The sequence below is a fragment of the Oryctolagus cuniculus genome, chromosome 11, assembly GCF_964237555.1.
Source record: "Oryctolagus cuniculus chromosome 11, mOryCun1.1, whole genome shotgun sequence".
NCBI lineage: Eukaryota > Metazoa > Chordata > Mammalia > Lagomorpha > Leporidae > Oryctolagus > Oryctolagus cuniculus.
In genome coordinates this window covers 48,452,941-48,466,603 of record NC_091442.1, presented here as the reverse complement: position 1 = coordinate 48,466,603, position 13,663 = coordinate 48,452,941, and the positions used below count along the sequence as shown (strand labels likewise).

General features: G+C 38.5%; 1 protein-coding gene across 4 annotated transcripts in view; it reads right to left on the bottom strand.

The window, feature by feature from the left end:
- Positions 1-11,727, bottom strand: part of LOC127487786 (solute carrier family 53 member 1-like) — a 147,879-nt gene extending 136,152 nt beyond the window's left edge. For 2 of the 4 annotated variants that reach the window (XM_070052149.1, XM_070052151.1), the window contains exons 1-4: positions 11,473-11,726; positions 10,926-10,998; positions 8,611-8,760; positions 8,025-8,108 (exon numbers count right to left, since the gene is read on the bottom strand). In XM_070052149.1, the coding sequence (XP_069908250.1) occupies positions 8,025-8,050 (26 nt within the window). In that variant the 5' untranslated portion in view covers positions 8,051-8,108; positions 8,611-8,760; positions 10,926-10,998; positions 11,473-11,726. Of the gene's footprint in view, positions 1-8,024; positions 8,109-8,610; positions 8,761-10,925; positions 10,999-11,472 lie in introns of all 4 variants that reach the window. The other 2 variants (XM_070052152.1, XM_070052150.1) reach the window with 2 other exon arrangements.
- Between the last annotated feature and the right edge of the window lie 1,936 nt (positions 11,728-13,663).

Below are 13,663 nucleotides of genomic sequence, written 5' to 3'. Positions count from 1 at the left end.
AGGATATTTAAGTTCATTAAGTTCATTTAGCAGACGAGGAAACTGTTTCAGAAAAGTTAAGTTTTGTCCTTAAAGCTAAAACTGCTAGAGCTGGGACTAAAACCAAGAAAGACCTGTTTTTTCCCACAACTGGCTAGATAATCTAGGTCAAAGAGTTCTTATTGGAGAATTTCCATATATGCTATATAAGTAAAATGTATTCACCCTAAATAAATAGGAGTATATTTAAAATATGATCATGTATCCTATCATTAGGAACCATGAAGTTAGGGTGGACAACAATAAAGTTGGTTTTTAGTAACTGGTGGGAAGGAAAATACAAAAACAGAGTTAGCTATGTAAAATTCATATGCTCTCTAAAAGACATTACAACTTGAGTTATAATTTCATAATGCACAAGTTACAGCCTTAAGAAAAATATTTATGAGGAATAATGAGTTCAGTAACTTATTTCTCAGACATCTGCTATATGCTTTGCACTATGTTAGAGAACAGAAATAAAAAAATGAAAAACTCATCATCCCTGCAATAGAGAATAAGCATGTCAATGATAAAAGCTGCCTCTGTTTGTGCATTACTGTGATCACTAAAGGTCCAAATCAAAATATAGTGAATATTATATGGTACCATCTATTTATAAACCGCAGTTCTTTGCAGTCTGGGGCTAGCATTGTGGCACAGTGGGTGAAGCCACTGCTTGGGATCCCAGCATCCTCTATCATGACACAGGTTTGACCCTAAGCTACCAAGATTCTGATTCAGCTCCTGATAATGCACCTATGACAGCAGGGATGATGACCCAAGTGTCTGGGCCTCTGCCACACATGTGGGAGACCCATATGGGATTCTGGGTTCCTGGGTTCAGCCAGGGCTACCTTTGAAGCCATTTGGGGACTGACCCAGCAGTTGGAATATTTCTCTTCCTTCCCACTTTGCCTTTCAAGTAAAATATCTAAAGCAATAACTGTTTCTAAATCGCATTTCTTTCACATCTGACCATTCAGAAATTAATCTTTCCTTAATGATTTACAGTTATAATTATGAGCATAATTATGTAAACTCTTGAGGTAAATAAAGATTATCTGTGCTTACAAGTTCTTATCTGCAAGAAGATTTGAGACTCTTCTGTCTTTTGTCATTTGTGCATTTCCTGTCTATCTCTTATTTTCATCTTTTTCCTTCTCTTTCAACCATACAAACTTCTCGAGTATTTTGTGAGCCCCTGCTATAATCTAGGAGGGATTCTAGGTGCTGGAGGTATAATGGTGGACAGGAGAGACAAGAGCTTGGGATTCAAAATGTTGGCATTCCAGTGGGAAAATAGATAACAAGAAACATAGGTACACAATATACTGTTATGTGATTATAAGCACTCTGAAGAAAACTAATGTAGGCTAAAAAGACAAAAAGTGGACGGATAGTCTATTTTAGGGCAAGGTGATCAGGAAAAGTCTTTCTGAAGGGGCAGCCTTTGGATAGAGGCCTTTATCAATAAAGTAAGAGAGTAAGCCCTGCACATATCTTGGGGAAGGCAATGTCCTAACGAGAATGGATTTGGTGTATTCAAGGAATAGCAATCACACAAGTGTGGTTGGAGAGTGTGGGGGAGGATGACGGGCTATGAAGTAAGAATTCCCTCGGAGATGGAAGGTGAGATCCTGAGGGGTCTTGTAAGCCATGGTAAGGAATTCACTAGTGGCTGTCAGTGATGTGGGCAGGGAGGTAGCTAGGACGCAAAGAGGAGCTGAGAGATTGCCAGCAACATCTGGGCCACAGCCTGACTGCTCTGAACTCCATCTCCTTCCATGACTATGCAATGTGATTTCAGGCCCTCAACTCCCACTCTCCATTATGCACCTGAGCCTTCCTTTCCATCACAAACCGAGACGTGTTCCCTAGAGATGACCATGTGTGTGCTCAAGCCCCACATGGAGACACCATCACACGTCTGAGACCCCCCAAAAAGGAACATGGAAGCAAGTGTCACTCAAGCTCTGCCTCCAACTCCACCCCATGTGAACACTGAATTAGGGCTCTGCCCCTTCTCTACAAAAGGACAAGCCCATTTTTGGTGAAGGCAGCAGTTCTTCCTTTCTCATGAAAAGAGGTTCACCACACTCAGGTCTGAGCGGGCACTGGCCCTTTAAATAAATCCTGCTTTTCTGTACACCTGTAAGCTTCTTCCTGAACTCTTTCACAAGTGGAGGGAAGAGCCTGGAACAAGCCCCACTGGGAGGCCCCTTATCCCACAACGTAAGGAGTCAAGAGGGAATGCAGGGAGAGAGGTTCAGAAGGCCCCTGTGGCATGCTGAACAAGGAATGGCTGCACAGAGACGGTATTGCTAAAGGGGCTGAGAAGTGATCAGCTTTAGAGAACATTTTGAAGACAGAGTGACAGGATTTGCTGAAGGACTGGAGATGGAGTATGAGGAAAAGAGAGGCTGGAAGTTTTTGGACTGAGAAATGGGATGAAACATGGTGGCCTATAGAAGAGAAAGCATATTTAGGGGTAATAATCAAGGGTTCTTTTGTATATCCAAGTCTGAGATGTCTATTATACTTTCATCTAAGTAGACAATCAAATGTCTTTCAGAGGAGAGAGGGTACTTACTTGGGAGCCATTAGCATGCAGATGGTATTTATAGCAATAGGCTTGAATAAGATTGCCTAGGGAGGAAATGAATGCAGACAGAAAACTCAAGGACTGAGCCTCCTGGTACTCCTCAACATCTCAATGTCACAATCAAAGGTATGGCTAGCAAAGGATCCTGGGAAAGAACTGCTGGCAAAATTTAAGGGGAAAACCAGCAGAGCATGGATTTCCCAGAAAAAAAAAAAGCCACAGATAAAAATGTTTCAAGACGTGGTGATCAAAAATGTGAAATGCTGCCGAGAGTCAAATTTTGCAGAGTTAAGTAAGATTATGCCTTCCTTTGGCTGTTACATTATTTCTCAATGGTGGAAACACTAATGCTCCTAGCAATCCTTCCTCCTTCTTTCTGATTTCTAACTTGCACAGACTACAAAATACATAACCAAGCTTTCTTAAAACTATATGCAAAGTAACTGTGGATATATTCTGAAAAAGAATGTTAGGGTCTCCAATAAGCAAAGTAAATGATTTTTAGTGAATGAATTTTTTCACAAATTATTTATACTCAACTATGACCAAGGAAGCTGAAGTTCTTGGTAACTGAATTATAAAAAGTCTGGAACAGCACATACAAGCTGGAAAATGATGAATACATCACACACTAGCAATGCTTTAAAGTATGACCATATCCAAAGAAAGAAAAAAAATAAACAAAAAGGCCCACATCATTCATAAAAACCAAAAGCTAACTCCTTTCGACAGCTTTCACAGATGCATGTTTGATTCATTATGGATGGACAGAAGATAACAAAGTCACATTAATATATAATATTAATATATAAATAATGCAAAATTTAAACTACTTACTGGCAAGCACAAGGGTGATATTAGTACCATGGATATTCCACAAAATAGACCAACTCTAAAAGTAGTCCATGCTGGTGCCAGCTGTGAACAGAACAACAGCACTTTGGGTATAGGTCAAAATGTTATAATATAATAGTAGTATAGAGCCTCAAAGTTCTGTCATGAACATTTTACTTTATGGTCTGAATTTCTATAAATCTGAACCACAGACCCATCTATCTTTCATCATCCGATAATAACTGTAATAGAGTTGCCAGTTAATTGAATTCTATAGAGAAACCTGAGTCTCAAAATAAGATTAAAATCTTAGGCATAAAATTATATGCACACTATTTTTTTTGTAGGGGAGAAATTTAAAAGACAATTTAATTTTTACAATGTATACATCTCTAAATTTTGTGAGTTGCTGATACTCAAAGTTTGCCTACTTTGTACTATGAATACTAGAGTTAATAGTAAAAATAAGAGCACTTATTTTCTTTCAGGATTCATTTTGTAATAATTTTTAAATTACTTTATTTTTTAACTTTTATTTAATGAATATAAATTTCCAAAGTATAGCTTATGGATTACAGTGGCTTTCCCCCCCCCTTAATGTCCCTCCCACCTGCAATCCTCCCCTTTCCCACTCCCTCTCCCCTTCCATTCACATCATGATTCATTTTCGATTCTCTTTATATACAGAAGATCAGTTGAAATCTTTACTTAATGTATACTTTATTATTTTTATATATTCAAAAGGCATAGAGAAAAAGAAAGACTAAGACACACAAACACAGATTTCTGTCATCTACTGGTTCATTCTTTAAATGCTTGTAACAGCCAAGGGTGGGCCAAGTCAAATCCAGCAACCCAGAATGCAATGCAGGATCCCTCACATGGGTGGCAGAGACTGAACTATGAGCCGTGTCCTGCTGCCTCCCAGCATGTGCATCAACAAGATAGTGGAATTCCAAGCACAGCCAGGACCTGAGCCAAGGCACTCTGCTATGAGATGTGGGCATCTCAAGCAGTAGCATAACCGCTGCCTGCCTCCTGATGTAATTTAAATGAACCTTTTGAGATAAAGTACATATTCTCAAGGGACTGGAAAATCAGTCATAAAATAAGAATTTCCAGATTTCGTTACGTTTAAAAATATTTTTCTCTGTTACAATCTAACTTTTTACATAGACAGTGATTTTAAAAACTACTGTTTTTTTTAATAAATAAAATGAAGTGTCTTAGATTTTAACCATAAAGGGTGTTGGGGTGTTGGGGTGCCGCAGGTTAAAGCCCTGTGTGGGGAAGTGCTAGGGATAAAGCCCCACCTCCACTTCAGGCAGTTTCCTGTTAACCTGCATCTGAGGAGGCAGCAGATAAAGGCTCAAGTCGCTGGGTCTCTGCCATTCATGTGGGAGATCCAGATGCGGTTCCAGACTCCTGATTTCTGCATGGCCAAATCCCTGCTATTTTTTCCATATGGAAAGTGAACCAACACCAACAGGTAGAAACTCTCTCTCTCTATCTCTCTGCATTTCAAATAAATAAATAAACTTTAAAAAATTAAAAGGGATGACACACATGAAGAAAGATAATCTTATGGACAAATATTTATAATGAATGTTATAAAAAGTTTTATTGATATTAGAGGTGGTACTAAATTTCAGGTATATTAAATGTTTTCTAAAAATCTTTAAAAAATATGGAGACTCAATCTTTCTTACTTATTATTTATCAGTAAAAGGTATCAGACTGGAAACATCCAGAGGAAGATGGTCATGTTATTTTAAACAAATTATCTTTAGTTTCAAAAACTGCAAAATTTATCACATACACCAAAAAATGTATACCAGTGAACTCAGACTGGTAGAAATGAATAGTAACAGAGCACTACACAGTACCTTGTACTCTTCTTTAGAAGCAGAATGTGCCCATTAGCTTTGAAGTCTCTACAGCTCCCTGACCCAAAAACCTGCCTGCCTTACCAGATAACAATTTCAATGCTTTCTTTACCTTAATGCCTCTACATACATTCCTAAATACATACATCTTTTAAAACTAGTTACTAGCAGTTTTATTCAGATATAACTAATTAATATAAATACATACTTTAAGGATATAATTTGTTTTTCTTTTGTTTTAAAATTTTTCTTTAATTTACGAAGTTTGACTATGGTATGCCTATTTAAAAAACTGCTTTATTGATTAAACTGACAGAAACTACACATACTGGGTACAATTTATCTGTCACCATAATCAAGACAATGAATATACCCATGACTTCCAAGCATTTCCTCATGCCTCTTCTTAGCCTTTCCCTTCAAACCATACTGCTCTACCTCTGATGTATGTTTTGTCACAGTATATTAGTTCGCATTTTCCAGACACTTGGGTAGGTGGAATCACAAGCATTATACTGTTGTTTTTTGGGTCTGCATTCCTTCTGTCAGCATAAGGCATTTGAGAGTCATCCATCTTGCTGCATTAAAAGTAAGTTATTCCTTTTATTGCTGAGTACTAAATCATTGTATGGATATATCATAAATTGTTTATCATTCACATATTAATGGACATTTGGATTTTTAATCAGTTTTAGCTTCTTATAAATAAAGTTGTGACGAATGTTTATGTATCACCTTTATATGGACATACGCTTACATTTAGGTAAATACTTAGGAGTATAACAGATCATGTTAAAAGCATAGTAGTGGGAGGCCAACGCTGTGGTGTAGTAGGCTAAGCCTCCACCTGTGGAGCCATCATCCCATATGGGTGCTGGTTCATGTCTTGGCTATTCACCTTGAGATCCAGCTCTCTGCTATGGCCTGGGAAAGCAGTGGAGGACGGCCCAAATGCTTGGGCCTCTGCACCCGTGTGGGAGACCCAGAGGAAGCTCCTGGCTTTGAATCAGCCCAGCTCCAGCAGTTGAGGCCATTTGGGGAGTGAACCAGTGGATGGAAGAACATTTTCTCTGTCTCCCCACTTTCTGTCTGTAACTCTGCCTCTCAAGTAAATAAATAAAATTTTAAAAAATAAAAAGTGTAGTGGTTATACCATTTTGCATTGCAACACAGCATATGAAAACCGAGAACTCTTGTTCCTCCAATATTTATTATGATTGCTTTTTAAATTTTAGCTGTTCTAATAGGTATTATAGCATTACTGGTTTACTATATAATGATATTGAGCATCTTGTCACATGCTAATATTTTTACCTATACGTACTTGATAAAGTTCCTATTTACCTTCCCCCCCCCCCAGCTTTTTTTTTTTTTTTTTGACAGGCAGAGTGGACAGTGAGAGAGACAGAGAGAAAGGTCTTCCTTTTCCGTTGGTTCTTTAATGTTTTGTAGTTTTCATTGTACAGATCTTTTACATTCTTAGAAAAATTTATTCCAAGGTATTTGTTTTGTAGCTGTTGTGAATGGGATTGATCTTAGAAATTCTTTCTCAGCCATGGCATTGTCTGTATATACAAAGGCTATTTATTTTTTGTGTTAATTTTATATCCTGCCATTTTACCAAACACTGGATGAGTTCCAATAGTCACTTAGTGGAGTTTTTGGATGCCCTAAATATAGAATCATGTCATAATTAAGCTTCAAGTTGTATTCAATTCAGCAATATTTCATAGTTTTTACTATGAATGTCTTGGACATCTTTTGTCAGAATTATCCCTACATATTTCATATTTTGATGGTATTATAAATAGCACTGTTTCTCTTTCCAACTGTTCTTGCTATTGTATAAACACACAATTGATTTTAGAATGCTTATCTTGTATTCTACAAAGAGCTCTTTTATTGGTTCTTATTAGTTCTTATAAACCCTAGACTCACTGGATTTTCTACAAAGATCATCCCCGTCAATGGCAGGAAAATCTCAAAAGTTTTACTTCATCATTTCTAATCTAAATGCCATTTATTTCTTTTTCTTATTTTACAGTGATGGCTACCCTCAGCAGCACAATGTTGAACAGAAGTGGTAAGAGAAAATATCCTTTTTGGTCCATAGCCTTGGGGAGAAAGTATTCAGTGTTTTACCATTAACTATGGTATTAATTATAGATTTTTCATAGGTGCCTCTTATTAAGTTATGGAAGCTCTTTCTGTTATTGATTTCACTTCCACTGTAGTCAAAGAATATATCATGTACAATTTAAGTCCTTGTAAATTCATTGGAATTTATTTATGATACGGAAGATATCACCGAAAAGAGACTTAATAGAGTCTTTTATTTGGTATAACCACTAGATTTTATACAATGTTATATAGCAATCCAACAGAAATGAACACACTGTATCATTTAAAAAGAAATCATTTTGAGAAACCAAAGCTAATATGTCATTAAAAATAAACAAGAGAGGGAATACACGCAGGTTAAAAAGTGAAATTTGGGGTAACATTATAATTCATTATGAACAGAAATCTGGCATCTTATTTTTAAAGCCAAAATAATAGCAGTAACAACTACTTATAAAATGTGTCTGAAATTCTTGATTTAAGGTTATGAAACCAGCTAAACAGATTGTGCTGATTACTACATAGGTAAAAGCAGACAAACCACTAGACAGAATACTAACCTAAGCAGCTCCCAAAGGGGGAACATGTAAATGCTTCATAGCTTTTTGTCTGTCACCATCTTCAAGTTCATTGGTCACTACAGCCTAGAAAGATGTTATTAAATTATGAAATGAGTTATACTAAATTTCAACCTTGCATTAATCATTATGCAACATTTGTATACATTGTTTTGTGATAATCTCTTGATGACTTTATACTGACAAAGCAAAAGAAAAAAAATCATAAGACTATTGTATTGAGGGCCAGCATGGTGGCACAGCAGGTTAAGCTGCCACCTGCAAAGCTAGCATCCCACAGGGGCACCGGTTCGAATCCTTACTGCTCCACTTCTGCACCCACGTGGGAGACCCAGAGGAAACTCCTGGCCCAACCCCAACTGTGGTGGCTATTTGGAATGTGAAACAGTAGATGGAAGATCTTTCTGTCTCTGTAACTCTGCCTTTCAAATAAATAAAAATTAAATAAAAAAACTATATGTATTGAAAGCTACCAACTCTTTGGAGAATAGGAATGAGGAAGTATTTCTTTAAAAATAAGACATGAATGTGATTGCAGATACATGGTTGATAAGTGGGATTATTATACCTCAGTTTCAGAGATGAGCTGGTTCATTTTCTTGCATGTATAAAATGGGGCTACTTCTACATGAGCCACTCACCAATCTGCTCCACGAGATGTTTCCAGGATCTTGTCATGCCTTTTAAGGATGTTCCAAAATCCTGTAAAATTCAGATTCTACAGAAAGAAATGAAAAACACAACCATAAAATCTACCATCACCAAAGATGAAAACCAATAAGCACTAAGCTGACTAGACAAAAACTGAGTACACTGGGAGATGCAATGCTCCTGTGTAAAGAATACTTCCAGAAAAGGTTTTGCATGTATCACACACTAAATATATTTCTTTATTTCTCTGCTTCTTGAGGGACTGGTATAGATGTGCATTTTCTCCCCTACCACGCGAGCATGTATGTATCAGCAAGGAAAACGTAGGATCAGCTGTTTCTCTTAAAGTATATTCTCCTTCCCTTCCTTCTCACTTTGTGGATAGTGGTGTGTGGTCAGTCAGTAGAAAGGAGTAAGTGACTACATTTTGGTTCAGGTGATGATGGTTAGGAACCCCCCATCTTCTCTCAGATTCAATTTTTTTTTAACAAGCAGAGTTAGACAGTGAGAGAGAGAGAGACAGAGAGAAAGGTCTTCCTTCCGTTGGTTCACCCTCAAAATGGCCTCTAAGGCAGGCACACTGTGCTGATCTGAAGCCAGGAGCCAGGTGCTCCCTCCTGGTCTCCCATGGGGGTGCAGAGCCCAAGTACTCGGGCCATCCTCCACTGCCTTCCTGGGTGACAGCAGAGAGCTGGGCTGGAAGAGGAGCAACTGGGACAGAATCCAGCGCCCAAACTGGGACTAGAACCTGGGGTGCTGCGCCTCAGGCAGAGGATTAGCCAAGTGAGCTGTGGCTCTGGCCCCTCAGTTTCTACAATAACAAAATACCATACTTCTGGGGCACTGGGTCGAGTCCTGGATACTCCATTTCTGATCCAGCTCCCTGCTAATGCACCTGGGAAAGCAGTGGAAGATAGTCCAAGTGTTTGGACCCCTACCCCTGGGAGACCTGGAAGAAGCTCCTAACTCTTCGTTTTGGATCAGCCCAGATTTTGCTGTTGTGGTCATTTGAGGAGTGATCCAGCAAATGGAATATTTCCTCCCCTTCACTCTATTACTCTGCCTTTTAAATGAATAAAAAAGTCTTTTAAAATATACCATACTTCTTTATAGTATCAAATTCTATCATGCTTTACAAAAAAGTAGGAAGCCATGCACTTGCAAAGTGAAATTACAAGCCAGAGGTCTCCCAAAATGACTCATCAACTATCCCTATCAGTAAAAAAATTAGCACTCACTGCAAATAGGCCTTGCTTGCTTCTTTACAGTTTTCCCTCGTACTTCACTCTACTTGGAGTGCATGTGTCATAACTTGGAAGCAGTTTTTAGTCAATCATCTCTCATACATTCTTACAGAATAACATATGCTTACAGAATAAACCCAAAAAACTCGGAATAGAACACAATTTCTACAGTTAAAAACTATTCTTGCTTTCCCAAGGAGTATTTTATAATGATACAAAACAAATTGATACTGAATTTTACAGGGAATTTCTCTGTAACACACAAGCACAGAGCTAATGAACTAAGAAATGATAATGTTTTTAAAGCATTATAGGAAAGTGGAATATATATTCATTAAAAATTAAATTATAAAGCTTAAATTAAAAATGGTAGAGGATGGGAGGCATCATGTTCCTTAAACTGTATATGTGAAATAATGAAATCTGTTTTAAATGATAAAAACACAAAGTTCAGAGAAAAGGAATGTATCATTTTTGTATTATATATATATATTTTATAATGTGAAGTTTTCTATTAAATAATCTTCCCCTGAGTTTGTATGTGAATGATAACTCTTAAGTTACCAAAGGAAAAAACTCTGAATTTTTCAAAGAGGAAGATGGAAATACATGCATTAACAATTTATGTAGTTATTTCAGATATGAAACTTTAGTTACTCTTAATTTTGAAATTCTTATATCCCAGGTATTGCTTTTATAGCATAATTATCTTTTTATATGGTATACCACCCTATGATGATCCTAACCACTCATCTAAGTAATAATCAAAAGAATAAAATAAAAAAGTATATCAAGTCTATAAAGAAACGGAAGTTGATTTACCTATTTAAATAGCTTTCTATTAAATTCCTAATAAATTTAACTACGTCAAGAAATATGCAAGGAACAAAAAATGAATAAATGTCTTCTATCTCTGTAATTTAGAAAAGCTGCAGTTTTAGAAACACTGAGTGACAGATATAAGTGATAGATTTAAGTCCTTACTCACATTTGCCATATCCTGATTTCTGTTCTTTCTCAGGATCTTTAAAAAACAAACAACAAAACAGCCATATTGCAGCCTGTCAAGAATAAAGGTTCTTTTAGTGGCATATTAAAAAGTCCAGAACTTTTATTAATGTTCCTTGAAGGAATTTTAACAATCCAACTGCTTTTGGAAAATGTTGCTATTGCCTAGAAGGAACATAAAAGTTCTTCCAATGCCAGCAATGATTTGGTAGATATGTATTATTTCTTTATCTATCAGCATTATCAGAGTTGCTGCTAAAAAAGGACACAAATGGCTGCTCTGTAAAGCTACCCCAATTCGGACATTTTTAGAAAATTAATCTTCAAAAACAGAAGTCCTGTTAGCACTGTTTTACTGCCTCTGATACTTGCTTTTTTAGCCAATAAGGGAATCTGAAATCCCAACAACAACATGCTAAGGAGTATCCTTTTCCAATGGACGCGTTTGTAGAGTTCCAGGTGAATCCCATCCACAGGGATGTCTCATTTACTGCAAGGTGCCATTCACCTGGGTAAAATCTCATTACCTGACAGTTCTGCAGCAGGAACACTGAGGGAGAACTCGCTGAAGGCCAGTTTAAGGTCTTTATACTCCTGTGGTGGACAAGTTCCTCACGGGACAGGGGGAGGACTGGTTTTCTAGTTGTCGCAGCGTAGTAACACCAGCAGTGTCGTTCTGAGCCTCCAGTGACGACTGCAGCTCATTCTGAAGTGTGGAGACCTGCGCTGAGCCTCTGCGGGCTTCTCTGTAAGAAAACAAGATCGTCCAATCAGGAAGATAAAAAGGTGATGGAAGTTTTCAATGGGGCGGTGGTTAAAAAGCTGACTGGGGCCGACGCTGCGGCTCACTAGACTAATCCTCCGCCTGCGGCGCCGGTACCGTGGGTTCTAGTCCTGGTTTGGGGCGCTGGTTCTGTACTGGTTACACCTCTTCCAGTCCAGCTCTCTGCTGTGGCCCTGGAGTGTGGTGGAGGATGGCCCAAGTGCTTGGGCCCTGCACGGGCATGGGAGACCAGGAGGAAATACCTGGCTCCTGGCTTCGGATTGGCGCAGAGTGCCTACTGTGTCGGCCATTTGAGGGGTGAACTGGCAGAGGGAAACCTTTGTCTCTCTCTCTCTCTCTAACACTGCCTGTCAAAAAAATTTTTTTAATTAAAAATAAAAAAAGTTGACTGGGACTCCCACATCCCATCCTGTAGAGCCTGGTCAAGTTTCACCACCATTTTTCTGCTAAGTGCCCCCTGAGAGGTACCAGGTGACTGCTTAAGTACTTGTGTTCCTGACACTCATGTGGGAAACCCAGATGGAATTCCTAATTTCCAACTTTGGCCAGGCTAGGTCCCAGCCATTGCAGGCATTTAGGTAGTGAACAAGCAGATGGAAGACATCTGTCTCTCCATTCAAATAAAATTTTAAAGTAAAATATGTAATATTTATATTAAAAGGTCCACATTGTCCTTTGCATTTTTACTAATTATTCTAATTTGCTTCTGTAGATTTTTTGTGATAGGCAGAGTTAGGCAGTGAGAGAGAGAGAGACAGAGAAAAAGGTCTTCCTTCTGTTGGTTCACCCCCCAAATGGACACTACGGCCTTCATACTGAGCTGATCCAAAGCCAGGAGCCAGGTACTTCCTCCAGGTCTCCCATGCTGGTGCAGGGCCCAAGCACTTTGGCTATCTTCCACTGCCTTCCCGGGCCACAGCAGAGAGCCGGACTGGAAGAGGTGCAACCAGTATAGAACCAGCACCCCAACCGGGACTAGAATCCACGGTACTGGCTCCGTAGTTGGAGGATTAGCCAAGTGAGCCGCGGTGCCGTCCATCTGTAGAATTTCTAAGAAATAATGTTACAAGTAATATTTAGAACTAGATGGAAAAATATTTTTGTGTAACATACTCCTTTTATTTTACCTCACACTTCCATAACCCACAAAATTTCTAAGGTAACTTTTCCTTTTTTTTTCCAGAAGCAGAAATCAAATGCAAAGAACTACTAAGAGTAAAAATAAAATGATACAGCTGTTTTGGATCTTGGAAAACATTTTGGCCATTTCCAAAATGTTAAATGTTAAACACAAGTTACAATATGATTCCGTGATTCTACTCCTAAGTACATACCTAAAAGAACTGAAAACATGCTCACACTAAAGCTTGCACATCTATACATGCAGCCAAACAGCAGAAAGTAATGCAAACGACCATGGGCCAGTGAATGGATGTGTAAAAACATATGGTATGCACACATGCAAATACACAATGGAATATCAGTCACAAAAAAGAATGAGTACTACTTCATGCTACAATATGGATGAATCTTGAAGATGCTAAGTGAAAGGAGACATAAAATACCTCACACGTATGATTCTATTTATATGAAATGTCCAAAACAGGGAAATCCATGGAAACAGGAAGTAGGTACATGGTTGCCAGGGGCTGGGGGAGAGTGGAGTCAGGAGTGACTGCTAAAAGGGACTGATGAAAATGTTCTGTGATTAGATACAGATGGCGGTTGTGCAAACTTTGTAGAACTGTCCACACTTTAAAAGGGTGAATGCTGAGGTGGAGTGCCTGCGTTTGAGTTCCAACTCTGCTCCCAATTCCAGCTTCCTACTAATACCCACCCTGGGAGTCAGTAGGCAGTGGGTGAAGTAGGTGGGTACCACAGAGAAGACCAGGTTTCAGTTTCCAGCCCCTGGCTTCAGCCTGGCCTAGCCCCAG